The following is a 14,707-nucleotide window of genomic DNA, read 5'->3' on the forward strand; positions in this document are numbered from 1 at the left end:
ACGCTCGGTCGGCGGAGGCCGCAGAAAATTTTAAATACTGGCTTTGGTGTTTTGAGGCCTACCTGAACTCCTCAGACACTACAGTCGACAGATCTCGCAAGCTGAGCCGACTACATGCCCGGGTGGGCCACAGACTCCCCCCCAGCGATCGAGAAGGCCACCACGTACGAGGCGGCGGTCGAAATCCTGCAGAAGCGCTTCATTAAGCCAATAAACGAGGTACACGCCGGGCCTTTGCTCTCGACCTGCTAGACAAGTACGTGGAAAGACTCATCGCGCTCGCTAGGAACTGTGACCACAAGGAGGTGACGGCAGAAGTCCATATGAACTTGCACATCCGAGATGCTTTCATGTCCAGTATACGATCCACATACATTAGGCAGCGACTCCTCGAAGACGGAGCAAAAGACCTTCAAGGCACGGTAACGCTCGCCCTCTCTCTGGAAGTGGCCCACCATAATCTCCACACGTACTCCACGGAAACTGCGAGCCCCTCTCGGTCCCCTCCAGACTCGGCCACGCTACAGGCCTGCGCCGCGCGGCGACCCGCTCACACCGGGGGCACACCATTCTATTTCTGTGGGCAAGGCCAGCACCCACGTCAGCGTTGCCCAGCCCGCTCCGACTGGAGCGACTGCGGAAAGAAGGGGCATTTTGCAAAGGTCTGCCTGGCTGGGCCCAAGGCCCAGAAACAAAAGTCTCTTCGGGCCCAATAATCGAGCTGCCAGACCCACAGGCCCCGCAACGCGGCTGCGCGCTGGCCGGACACGCCCCCTTCTGACGCGTGATCGGCCTTGTGCGAGTCATGGGGGCGGCCATCTTCAAAATCTGACACATGCAACTGACGGCGATGGCCATTTTGTGACTCCGGGCGGCTATTTTGTGAGTCCGACTCAGCTGAGGACTCTGACTACCCGCAACTGGGAGCGATCACCCTCGACCAATCACGGCCGAAGCACCTGCGGAACTCCATGATGCAGGTCCAAATCAACGGGCGCGACACTCCCTGCCTCGTCGACTCTGGGAGCACGGAGAGCTTTATCCACCCAGAAACAGTAAGGCGCTGCTCCTTGTGCACCTATCCCGCCTCCCAAACTTACGCCCTCGCCTCCGGGTCCCACTCGGTCCAAATCACGGGGTATTATGTTGCGAACCTCGCAATCCAGGGTGCTGAATACGCCCGTTTCAAACTTTATATCCTTCCTCACCTCTGAAATGAAATGAAAATGAAAATCGCTTATTGTCACAAGTAGGCTTCAAATGAAGTTACTGTGAAAAGCCCCGAGTCGCCACATTCCGGCACCTGTTCGGGGAGGCTGGTACGGGAATCGAACCGTGCTGCTGGCCTGCCTTAGTCTGCTTTAAAAGCCAGCCATTTAGCCCAGTGTGCTAAACCAGCCGCTGCGCACCCCCCCTGCTGCTCGGTCTGGACTTTCAGTGTAGCCACCGATGCCCGACACTGGAGTTTGGCGGACACCAGCCCCCACTCACCGTATGTAGCCTTGCAACACTTAAAGTTGCACCACCCCCTCATCGTGTACCTCACCCCCAACTGTAAGCCCATCGCCACCAGGAGTCGGCGGTACAGTGCCCAAGATATGACTTTTATCAAGTCAGAGGTTCAGCGGTTGCTGAAAGAAGGGGTCACAGAGGCTAGCAACAGCCCCTGGAGAGTACAAGTATTGGTAGTCCGGTCTGGGGAAAAGAAACGGATGGTTGTGGACTATAGTCAGACCAAAAACCGTTTTACGCAGCTCGATGCGTACCTCCTTCCCCGCATAGCAGAAATGGTTAACCAGATCGCCCAGTGCCGGGTATTCTCCACAGTTGACCTAAAGTCCGCCGACCATCAGCTCCCTATCCACCCGGAGGACCGCCTCTACACGGCCTTCGAAGCAGCCTGTCGGCTTTTTCACTTCCTCGGGGTCCCTTTTGGCTTCACAAATGGGGTCTCCGTTTTTCAACGGGCGATGGACCAAATGGTGCACCACCACGGCTTATGGGCTACTTACCCATACTTGGACAATGTCACCATCTGCGGCCATGACCAGCAGGACCACGATGCAAACCTAAAAAAGTTCCTCCAGACCGCCCGGGCCCTCAATCTGAGCTACAACAAAGAGAAGTGCGTTTTCCACACAACCCGACTAGCCATCCTCGGCTACGTCGTGGAAAACGGAGTCATAGGCCCAGACCCCGACTGCATGCACCCCCTTAAGGAACTTCCCCCTCCCCATAGCCTCAAGGCACTCAAACAGTGCTTGGTGCTTGTAATAATCCACAGGAGGCAGGGGTATTGTCACTACACCAGTATTTATTTGCAATAACTATATCCAAGAGCAGCTCCAAACAGTGCTGCTAGCATTCCAGTCAACTTAAGACTGCCTCACAAAGCCTACACAGGTGCTTATATGGGCTCCCTCAATGAGCTATCATTGAGGGTGCTCATACTCCAATTGGCCAACCAATAATGCCAATTGGAGGTCATTACACCCCCCCCCCCCAAGGTCCGAGGAATTCCTGCCAGCTGGCATTCCTCTGAGCTTCTTCCTGCTCCTCATGTCCGGGTCTGTCACCTCTGTGTCATCCGCCGGGTCGTTCTCCGACGTGGGTGGGGTGTACCTTATAGGTGCCCGTCTTTTCCTTGACGACCTCCTTGGAAGTTGTTCTTCCTCCTCCTCGGGGAGAGGTGTCGCGGCGGCCTCGTCGAATGTGTCCATCTCCGACTCTGCCGACTGGATGACGGGGTCTGGAGAAATTGCTCGGGGCTGGGGTGTGGGTATCTTTCCCGTCTGAGCTATCCCAGCTTGAGGCGGTCCTGCTTCGCCTGCATCCAGGTGTGGTTCCGCTGCCCTTATTTGGTCTAGGTGTTTCTTCAGCACCTTGCCTCCTATTGAAACTTCTTAGGATATGGGCCCTGTTTGGGACTCTACCGTGCCTTTGACCCACGTTGGTCCATTCCCATAATTCTTGACCCAAACTGGTGCGCCCACCTGGAAATGTCTCTGCTGCCGACTATTATCATGCCCCCTGCGTTGGACCTCCTTTTGTTTCTCCACTTTCCCCGTTAAATTTGGGAAAAGGAGACTCCGCCTCGTTCGCAGCCGCCTTCCCATTAAGAGTTCAGCTGGCGGTATGCCCGTTGTGGAATGCGGTGTGGTCCTGTAATCAAACAGCCAGCGGGAGAGCTTTGTGTCCATTGACGCGGTCGGCTGCTTCTTGAGTCCCGCTTTTAGTGTCTGGAACGCTCTCTCTGCCAGGCCGTTGGATGCTGGATGGTAAGGGGCCGTTTTGATGTGGCGGACTCCGTTTCCCTTTAGGAATTTTCCAAATTCTCCACTTGTGAATGCCGTTCCATTGTCCGACACCAATACCTCCGGAAGTCCATGTGTTGCAAACGAGGCCCTGAGCTTTTCAATTGTCGATGCTGTGCTTGCCGCTTATACCCGGTGGACGTCCAACCATTTGGAGTGGGCGTCCACTATCACCAAAAACATTGAGCCCATGAAAGGGCCGGCGTGGTCAATATGCAGGCGGGTCCACGGTCTGCCTGGCCATTCCCACGAGTGCAATGGCACAGCTGGTGGCACTCTTTGCCCCTGTTGGCACTCCTGGCACTGATGTACCAAGGCTGCTATGTCTGTGTCCAATCCTGGCCACCAAACATAGCTTCGAGCTAGCATCTTCATTTTAGACACCCCTGGGTGTCCGTGATGTAACTCGGTTAAGATTGCCCGACGGCTCTGAGCTCGGACTATTACCCGGGCTCCCCATAATAGGATACCGTCTTCTACGGTTATTTGGTCCCTTCTGCTCCAGTATGGGTGCATCTGGGGCTCCACTGGTCTCTCCCAGTTCCCTTGTTAGCAGTAAATGCTTCATCTTGGCTAAAACTGGGTCTTTTTGCGTCCACAACCGAATATGTTGTGCGTCCACCGGTAGGGTGTCCAAAAAATTTAGAGTCATTACTGTCTCCTCTACTTTCGGTATTAGCGGCAGGGTGTCTGGGAGGGGAAGTCTGCTCAAAGCATCTGCATTTGCTGCTCGCGTTCCCGGTCTGAACTCCAGAACGTATCTATACGCCGCCAGTAGCAACGCCCAGCATTGGATTCTAGCTGATGCAATCGGGGGTATTGACTTGTCTTCTTTTAATAACCCTAATAACGGCTTATGGTCCGTTACTATGGTGAATTTCCGCCCGTACAGATACGGGTGAAATTTTTTTACTGCAAATATCACCGCCAGTCCTTCCTTCTCGATTTGGGCGTACTTTCTCTCAGCCATCGCCAAGGCCCTCGAAGCATAGGCTATTGGCCGTTCTTCCCCATTCCTTCCCCATAAATGCTCGGTTTTGGCGGGCGGACCATTTCCATTCCTGTCCCTTTTTTAGTAGTTGGTGGAGGGGTTCTAGGATGGATGCCCTATTTTCAATAAATTTGCCATAATATGTTACCAATCCTAGAAATGATCGTAGCTCCTGGACAGTGGTGGGAGCTGGGGCTTCTTTTGTTGCCCTTTCTCTGTCTTCCAATGGGTGTAAGCCCGACTCGTCTACTTTATATCCCAGGTACGTCACTTGTGGGACCAGAAAAACACATTTTTCTCTTTTCAGCCGTACGCCTGCCTTTGCGAAACGCCTGAGTACTTCCTCCAGGTTCCTTTAAGTGTTCCCTGTTTGTCCTACCCATGATCAAGACATCGTCCAAATAAATCGCCACCTGCGGTAGTCCCTGCAGAATATTTTCCATCGTACGCTGGAATATAGCGCAGGCTGATGACACTCCGAAGGGTAGCCTAGTATAACGAAAAAGTCCCTTCAGGCTGTTGATCGTAGCGAACTTCTGGGAGTCCTTGTCCAGTTTTAACTGCAGGTAGGCGTGGCTCATGTCCAGTTTCGTGAACAAAAGCCCACCTGCCAATTTGGCATATAGGTCGTCTATTTTCGGGATCGGGTATTTGTCCAGCAGTGCGTATTTGTTTACCGTCTGTTTGAAATCTCCACAGAGACGTATCGAGCCGCCTGGCTTCAAAATTGGTACCACCGGCGCTGCCCATTCCGAGAACTGTACTGGTCTGATAATGCCGTCGCGCCGTAACCTTTCTATTTCAACATCTACTTTCTTCCTTAATGCAAAAGGTACCGGCCTGGCCTTACAAAATTTCGGAAGGGCTTCTGGGTCCACGTGCAAAGTTGCTTTGGCGCCTATAATTTCCCCCAAACCTTTTTGGAAGACCGCTGGGTATTTTTGGACTACTCCACTCAACTGCCCGCTTCCACTCTGGAAAATTTTCATCCAATCTAAGTTTAGGTCTTTCAGCCAGTTCCGTCCTATTAAGTTCGGTCCGGAGCCCTCTACTATCGTCAATGGTAATCTGAGCAATTGTTTGTCATATTCCATGGGTACATGAGTCATGCCTAGAACTTCCAGGGGTTCCCCCGTGTAGGTTTTCGGTTTCGCCGATGTTTTTGTTAGGGTTAGTGGCTGGAGTCCATCTTTGATTTAAAAAAATTCTGCCACTCCCATTACTGATACGGCCGCACCCGTGTCTATTTCCATTATTGTCGGCCGACCGTTCACCCGTGGGGTAATCTTAATAGGTTCTGCTTTCTTCGTCCTAATATTATATAACTGTTCCCCTTCGGAGGAGGATGGGGCGTCTAGGTTGTGTACTTCCCTGTGTCCCCACCTGCTATTCCTCTTTTGCCACCTCCTTCTAGGGTTTCTGTCGCTGTTACCCCACTCTGTCTGGTGCCAGAAACGGTCCTTCTCTGTTGGGGGAGCTTCAGCTCTGTCTCCAGTTAGTCCTAGCACACTTGGGGGCAGCTCTGGGGTTTTCTTTTGGCCCTCTATTCCTCAGGCTTTTCCTGAGGGCGGCTATCTGGTAGCTGGACCCGTTGTGGTAGTCCCTCACAGGTATCTACCTCCATTGGCGTGCCCTGTAGTTCCTGCGCCCCACTTGCTGCCTTTTCTAGGGACAGTGCGAGCTGTAACGCCCGCCTGCAGTCTAGCTGTGTTTCCACCAACAGGCGCTTCTGTATTTGAAGGTCATTTATGCCACACACTAACCAATCCCGAAGCATTTCATTTAGCGTCGGGCCGAACTCACATTTTTCCACCAGCCTTCTCAGGTGGGTCAAGAAATTTGTGACTGACTCTCTGTCTTCCCGCTTCGTTGTGTAGAATCTGTACCTACGCAAAATGAGGGGAAATTCCACCAATTTTGTTAATCCTTGGAAAGGTATCGTGTCCGACGTATCGGGATAAGTTAGACTACGTACAATGGCGAAGGCTGAGGGTCCGCACGCCGTCAGCAGGATAACCCGTTTATTTTCGTCCTTCATTATCTCATTGGCCTGGAAGAAGTAACACATTCTCTCCACATACTGGGACCAGTCCTCAATAGTCGGGTCGAATGCATCCAACTTCCCAAAAAGAGGCATTTTTGAAAGAGCAAGGCTTACCCTCCGAGTCCGGCAGCTGGTCTCAGCAAGGTTCTTTGTTTACCTCGTCGTCACTGTAATAATCCACAGGAGGCAGGGGTACCGTCACTACACCAGTATTTATTTGCAATAACTACATCCAAGAGCAGCTCCAGTCAACTTAAGACTGGTTCACAAATCCTACACAGGTGCTTATGTGGGCCCTCTCAATGAGCTATCATTGAAGGAGCTCATACTCCAATTGGCCAACCAATAATGCCAATTGGAGGTCATTACAGTGCCCTTCTCCTATTACGCCCAGTGGGTCCCTAGATATGCGGACAAAGCCCGATCACTCATTAAGACCTCGGTTTTTCCACCTCACGGCTGTGGCCCGGTCGGCCTTCAGTCGAATCAAGGCCGATATCATCAAGGCCGCCATGCACACGGTGGACGAAACCAACCCATTTCAGGTAGAAAGCGATGCATTAAACGTCGCCCTGGCTGCTACCCTCAACCAGGCAGGCAACCAGTAGCATTTTTCTCCCGAACCCTCACCGCCTCGGAAATTTGGACTCTGCAGTCGAGAAGGAGGCACAGCCATTGTGGAGGCTGTGCGGCACTGGAGGCACTACCTAGCTTGTAGGAGGAAACGGGCAGGTGGAGATGGAGAATGCGACAGTTTGGAAGGCTGTCCTTCTAGCCCTACGGTCAAGAGGTCTCCCAACCAGCCGCTGGCAGGAGGTCCTACCCGATGCCCTACACTCCATTAGGTCGCTCCTCTGCACGGCCACAAACGCTTGTTTGTCTTCCCCAGGAAGTGCACCTCTGGGGTCTCGCTTCCACTCTGGCTGATGACTCCGGACCAGTTCTACTCCGGAGGCACGCGAGGAGCCATAAGACAGACCCTCTAGTCGAGAGGGTCCAGCTGCTGCATGCGAAGCCCCAATATGCCTACGTCGAGCACCTCAACGGAAGGCAAGACACAGTTTCCCTGCGAGACCTGGCACCCACTGGCTCTCCCACCAACGCCCCCCCCCCTCTACTGACGCTCCCCCCCCACTGCCGGCGCCGGCACCAATCACCCTAGTTACCCCAGATACCCCCCCTGCTCTACCACGGGCAAAGGCTCAGACCACCGTGCTCCCGGTGTTATGGGCGAGGCATTTGCAGAACCCCAAAATGTATCATAGAGTTCAACCAACCTCTCCCTTTAATGGATTTGTTGCTTTTCCTAGTGTAGGATTACAATTATGGACACGTGGGGTTTTTAAACACGAAACACTGTTTATTCCATGAGCTCAACTTAACATCTTAAATAAACATTGGATCTCTTAACACCCCTTACTTCAAAATAACTCTGAAAATATTGCAACAGTAAATAATTCCTCAAAATGTTCCTTCAAACTTCCAAGAGACTTAACACCTTTAAACAGAATCACATCAGGTTAAAGGCTTTACAATTATGAGTTTAAATCACCCAAATGATCCAGAGATAGTCTTTCATGGCAGAGATCCAGCTCACTGCAAACACAGACACTCCCCAAGCTCTTTTCCTCCAAACCGCAGCTCTCTGGAAACACACAGACACACACAAGCTGCTTTTTCAAACTGCAAAACTAAACTGCAAAATGGCTGATCTGAGCTCAGCCCCACCCACTCTCTGACATCACTGTTTTCTTAAAGGTACATTGCTTAAACATCCATGTCTTAAAGGTACTCTCACATGACACCGGATATACCCCCACTGAAGACGCCCGTGTCCGCCGCACCACTGCCGGAGCTGAGAAGGTCAACAAGAACAATCAGACCACCCAAAAGACTGGACATGTAATTCCACTTCACCCCCGACGAACTCTGTTTTCTTTTAAAACGGGGTGAATGTGATGAATGGTTACTGCACCTTTAATGTACTGATCCCTTTAAGACCGGGTTTGGAACCCTGGGGGACTCTGCCTCCGGCTCCACCCCCCAGGGAGCCATATATAAGGTAATGTCCAGTGGGCAATGTGCAGTGAGCACACTTCTTGGTAGCTGACTGGTTCTCTGCTAATTAAAACCTTTGTATTACCAACCATCTCTCTCGAGTTGTAATTGAGGGTATCTCACACCAGCTCCTCATTCGCCCGGATGACCACAAGTACATTGCATTCAAAGCAGATGGGCGGCTCTACCACTTTCTAAGGGTTCCCTTTGGTGTCACAAATGGAGTCTCGGTCTTCCAACGGGAGATGGACCGAATGGTTGACCGGTACGGTCTGTGGGCCACGTTCCTGTACCTCGACAATGTCACCATCTGCGGCCACTACCAGCAGGACCACGACACCAACCTCTGAAAATTCCTCCATACTGCAAAAATCCTTAACTTAACCAATAACAAGGACAAATGCGTGTTTAGCACCGGTCGCCTAGCCATCCTCGGCTACGTAGTGCATGATGGAGTCATAGGCCCAGATCCCGAACGCATGAGGTTTCCCCTCCCCCACTGCCCCAAGGCCCTGAAACGTTGCCTGGGCTTTTCTTATTACACCCAGTGGGTCCCCAATTATGCGGAAAAAGCCCACCCACTAATCCAGTCCACGGTTTTTCCCCTATCGGCAGAGGTCCGCCAGGCTTTCAGTCGCATCAAATCAGACATCGCCAGGGTGACGATGCATGCAATTGATGAGTCCCTCCCCTTCCAGGTCGAGAGCGACGCATCAGACGTAGCTCTGGCTACCACCCTCAATCAGGCGCACCCTCTGCGCCTCAGAAATCCGCCATTCCTCCATCGAGAAGGAGGCCCAAGCCATTGTCGAAGCTGTGTGGCATTGGTGGCATTACCTGGCCGGCAGGAGATTCACTCTCCTCACTGACCAACGGTCGGTAGCCTTCATGTTTGACAATGCACAGTGGGGCAAAATTAAGAATGATAAGATCTTATGGCGGAGGATCGAGCTCTCCACCTATAATAATGAGTTCTTGTATCGTCCCGGGAAGCTCAACGAGCCTCCTGAAGCCCTGTCCCACGGCACTTGTGCCAGTGTAGAAGTAGACAGACTCCGGACCCTCCACGACAACCTCGGCCACCCGGGGGTCACCCGGTTCTTCCAGTTTGTTAAAACCCACAATCTGCCCTACTCCATCGAGGAGGTCAGGGCTGTAACCAGAAACTGCCAAATCTGCGCGGGGTGCAAGCCGCACTTCTACAGGCCAGAGAAAGCGCACCTGGTGAAGGCTTCCCACCCCTTTGAACGCCTCAGCATGGATTTCAAAGGGCCCCTTCCCTCCACTGACCGCAACACGTATTTCTTAAACTTGATTGATGAGTACTCCCGGTTCCCTTTCACCACCCTCTGTCCTGACATGATGGCTGCCGCCGTCATTAAAGCCCTCCACAGCATCTTTATCCTGTTCAGTTTCCCCGCCTACATCCATAATGATAGGGGGTCCTCCTTCATGAGTGATGAGGAGGGTCAATTTCTGCTCAGCAAGGGCATTGCCTCCAGCTGGACAACCAGTTACAACCCCCGGGGAAACGGGCAGGTAGAGAGGGAGAACGGGACGGTCTGGAAGGCCGTCCTACTGGCCCTACGGTCCAAGAATCTCCCAGTGTCCCGATGGCAGGAGGTCCTCCCCGATGCACTTCACTCCATCCGATCACTACTGTGCACTACTACCAACGAAACACTTCATGAACGTCTCCTTGCCTTCCCTAGGAAGTCCTCCTCGGGGACCTCGCTCCCAACATGGCTGGCAGCCCCCGGACCCGTCCTACTCCGCAAACACGTACGGGCCCTCAAGTCGGACCCACTGGTCGAGAGGGTACATCTCCTCCATGCTAACCCCCAGTACGCCTCTGTGGCGCACCCCGACGGCCAACAAAACACGGTCTGTTTCCGGGATTTGGCGCCCGCTGGATCCTCACCCCCCCCCCTACCAACCCCAACCATTTTTTCACCGGCGCACACCACCGCAGCCCCTTCCCAGGCGGATCCATCCTCCCACTGGCCCCATCCGGATGCGATGAAGCTGAAGACGACATGCTCCCAGAGCCACGGATGCCCGAGCCGACGCCAGCATCACCGCCGGGACTGCGAGATCGCAGAGGACGACCAGGGCCCCCGACCGGCTGATAGTTTCATTGTAAAATGAACTTGGAAATAATTGTCTGTAGATATGTGTATTGCATGTAAAGGCACCGAAGGGTACCGCTATAACCTCTACCACTGTAAAAGCAAGGCCACCAGCCCTGCCGGACTCTTTTTTAAACAGGGGGTGAATGTGGTAGGCTATATTAGGAGTACCTAGGTGGGATGTACCTTATACTGTATTATGAGAGGTGGAACCTGCCTGCTGGTTCCGCCCAGCAGGCGGAGCATAAGAGCCTGTGTTTCACCCACAGCAGTCATTCTGTACTGGAGCTGCTGGGATAACTACTTGTTCATTAAAGCCTTCAATTGGACTACAATCTCGCTTCAGTAGTGATTGATCGTGCATCACTGTTGCATCCACGGTTTCGCAATCTCTGCCGAGCGGGTGCTGGAGGTCAATTGTAACACACAAAGAGCGGGATTCTCGGCTGCAAGTCCTCCCCCACCACCCCAACTAGCCCGGATGGAGAATTTGACCTTTAGCCAAATCTCCCTTTCACTGCAGCAGGACTGGAGAATCCCGCTGCCGTGAACGGACGGGGAATCCTGCTGCCGTGAATGGATGCGCAATCCCGCCCAAGGTATCAGGTTTCAATAAAGGATACAAACTAAGGGACTGTTGTATAAGCTGGTGACTTCAGGAAAGGAGAAAGATCACAAAGGAACATATAACTTAGAAGCAGGCCATTCGGCCCGTCAAGCTAGCTCCATCATTCAGTAATATCATGGCTGTTCTGGCTGTGGTCTCAAGTCCACTTTCCTGCCTGTCCTCCAGAACCCTGACTTCCTTGTCTATCAAAAATAAAGCAGGAAATACATATCACGGCTGCCCTCTGGAGTAGATGTTCTACAATGCAAGTTATGTATGTTCAGTAATTATAACAATACATAAAGACAATAGGTACCTGCGTAACATTATTAATGTGGTTGACGCTGATGTGTGATGTACAGATGTCATACCACAGTGGAGATTTTTTTTACCTAATGAGATAAAGTTCAGGTTGTGACCACAGGGACTGTTTAATTGCCTTGTCTCAGGCTTCTGTCAATTGGTGGAGGTGTGTTGCGAGGGGAACATTTGGGTTTCGCGCAGCACTTTCGAGAACAAATGGATGCAGTAAAAGCACTTTTTACACCGGATAAATTGAAACTCAAGTGATGAGCGAGAGTGCAGGTCACCATCCAGGGTGAAAATTAGAAAACAGCGGAGGCGATCCATCAAACGTTGGTGATTAACAGATGCCTAGCTGGGTTGTTCTGAACCTGTAGGTTGTCATGAGATAGGGAGACTGAGGAATGTGAGGCAGGCTGCGATTATTGTCACCTGCTCAGTAATGAGTTTGGAGTTGGAGGCGAGGATTCACCCGAAAAATGTCTATTTCCGGTTTTGAGCGTTTTTATCAGGATGTGTCTCGGTGCCTGCCGCCCTGAGAAATATCTCGCCCTTCAATGTCAATTCCCCGTTATTTTTAGCCTCCGAATATTCTCTCCGCCAGAGGCCACACTTCGATTGATTTCCTGCTGGAGAGTTGAAGCTCACCAGCATGAAAGGCTCCTCACAGATTGGGGCAAGGCAACCCCAATTTTGCAAGGCAACCCCAATTTTCCCTGGGACCACCCCCCCCCCCCCCCCCCCGGCCCGATCCCAGGCATGCCAACCTTGGATCTGGGCATGCTGGCACTTCCAGCCTGACAATGTCAGCTGGGCACCCAGTGCCTGTTTGCCACTGCCAGGGTGCCAGACTGTCAGTGTCAAGGTGCCCAGGTGCCAGTGGAGTGCCAGGGTACTACCCTGCCCTGCCCCGGCCTCCAATGGCCTGGGAGACCCCCCACCCCCCAGGTGCCATTGTGACTGGTCCATGCGAGAGGCCTATAGCGAGATCCAACGGCCTCGTCCCGCCACCAAAACGAGCACAACAAGGCCGCTAAATCGCTCGCAAGGTTTCAGCATGGTGAAAGTAAGGGCAAGGAAACACTCCATGTAGGTTTACGTGTTGGGAACTTGAGTAAATTCTGCGGAGCTCAGGTTAAGAATAAGATAATTTTGCACAAAATGTTACCTCATGATTAAAACCGTGCTGTCTGCTGTACTAGATTAGATGCCGGCCAAAGTATTTTGCACATATATGCAAAGAACTCCTGAAATATATTCTTGTTTGCGTTGTATTCACTAGACTGATGTTGCACTCTTTTCTTCTTCCAGCCCAATGCCTGTCAATATATTTGGACGACCTGTTGGGTGCCATGCCTGGATTTTGCTTGCCATGTTTCACCTAGCCATGGATTTCTCTTCTTGTGAATCACAGAGTCAGGGTCAGGGACTCCGCCACACGTCAGGGTCAATCCACCCACCAGCACGTCACAGACCTGCCGCCGGCCCTCTCTGGGAATACAAAAATGCCCAACTTGGGAGAATTACAAAATCCTGGAGGCTCAGAATGATCTGGCCTGAAATCCATCCCGGGAAGCAAATGGCGGACCAGCCAGCGGGAGTTCACAAACACAAATCAGTCACAGGCACCCTGTGTACCAACTGTCTGTCCAAACAATCTATGTCTTACAGATTGGACCCTTCAGTCTCTACGGAGATCAGGGACTCGGTAAAATCGACCTCTTTGAAAAGGTCGAGAAGGCAGAGCGATCATTTTGCGTTTGATAATTTTGAGAAACCCAAATGCACTTCTTATGACAGTGACGGAGCCGCGACTGTGATACCTTGCGCCATCGAATGGGGCCCTACAAAAGAGGAGCTCACAGAATTCAACATGTTTTCAACTCCGACAGGTCTTTCCACCACGGCGTTGACCTTGTTGCCCTCCACCAGAATGACAACTGCCAGAACCACAACCACCACCACAGCCAGCACCACATCGACCACTATGCAAACCACCACAACCGCACTCAGGAGCCCTAAGATGGTGGTGCCTGAGCCAGGGCCAACCGAACCGAATCCAAGCTGGAAGCTGAGCAACACCGTCCGCCCACCCCGGATAGGAGATTCAGGAGGTACCTCAACCACGAGAATTCTGAATCTGTTATTTTATAGATAACAATGCAATGTGGAGAGATCAAGTTTAACCTGTTTCTGTGAGAAATGTATTGATTGTGACAATGTTTTATTTTTGAATGGACTACAAGTAGAGATGTTCACTGTGCACTTGCTGAGTTACATGTTTTAATCACAGGACTGGCTTACTTTGACATTTCCAGCGATCTTGGCTGAATTTACAGTAACTTGGAAAGCACCTGCCACAGGAGGTAGATTCTAACCTTGCTGCCCCAGGAGAGAGATGTGAAAGAGACACCTCCATATTCGCATGAGGCCAGGGAGTGCGGTTACAGGGGGGAAGTCTGGCAAGGCTAGGCTGTTTGGAGGCCCTGCTCAGCTTCATGGGCAGGGTCGCATTTAAATAATCTGCTGCAACCTCCTCCTCAATAGCCTGCCAGACACACAGCCTGGTCAGCAGACAGAAACACACATTAGCACGCCCGCTGAGTCTTGTGTATAATCTCCAGCAATCAGCACACCGGGTGGAAAGCCTGAACTGCCATCTAGAGGGAGGGGGAGGAGAGAGAAAATGCTTGTTTCAGTTTGGGGTATGCCAAAGGCTCTTTGGAGGGGATCGCGAGGAACACTCCTGCTCCTCCTGTCCCATAAGGAGTGCAAAGGGAGACTGACCCGGTCTTAACCAGGAGACATTTCCTGCCTCAGACCTGCTGTCAGATGTGACAGCTAAGCTCTCCTCTGACGTCCTGTTCAATACAAAGTGCAGTGGTGATGGTGGATTTTCCTGAGGCCTCCTCCTGCCTTTTTTGGGAGCCTCTGTATAGCCTGATTTATCATTGTTAGATTTTAAACTGGCGTGAGTGGGGTGGGATTGGGGTCGGGTTGCTCAGTCCCGATATTTTTACTCAATACTTTCCCACTCAACAGTAATTAAATCAGTTGATAAAGATGCTCCCATTTAGGTTATTCTTCTATGAAGTCGGGGGCAAGGAGTGGGAGCAGATTTTTGAAATACAAGCTCACAATTGAAAGAATATAAGACATAGGAGCGGAAGTAAGGCCATTCGGCCCATCGAGTCCACTCCACCATTCAATCATTGCTGATTTCAACTCCATTTACCCACTCTCTCTCCATAGCCCTTAATT

The 14,707-nt window shown here is 51.9% G+C and overlaps 1 protein-coding gene across 1 annotated transcript in view; it reads left to right on the forward strand.

The window, feature by feature from the left end:
- Window positions 1–14,707, forward strand: part of ajap1 (adherens junctions associated protein 1) — a 430,540-nt gene that overhangs the window by 118,080 nt on the left and 297,753 nt on the right. Inside the window, exon 2 of the mRNA XM_072478480.1 lies at window positions 12,758–13,560. Coding sequence (XP_072334581.1) covers window positions 12,758–13,560 — 803 coding nt within the window. The remainder of the gene's footprint in view (window positions 1–12,757; window positions 13,561–14,707) is intronic.

This window comes from Scyliorhinus torazame, chromosome 16, assembly GCF_047496885.1.
Source record: "Scyliorhinus torazame isolate Kashiwa2021f chromosome 16, sScyTor2.1, whole genome shotgun sequence".
NCBI classification, from domain to species: Eukaryota; Metazoa; Chordata; class Chondrichthyes; order Carcharhiniformes; family Scyliorhinidae; genus Scyliorhinus; species Scyliorhinus torazame.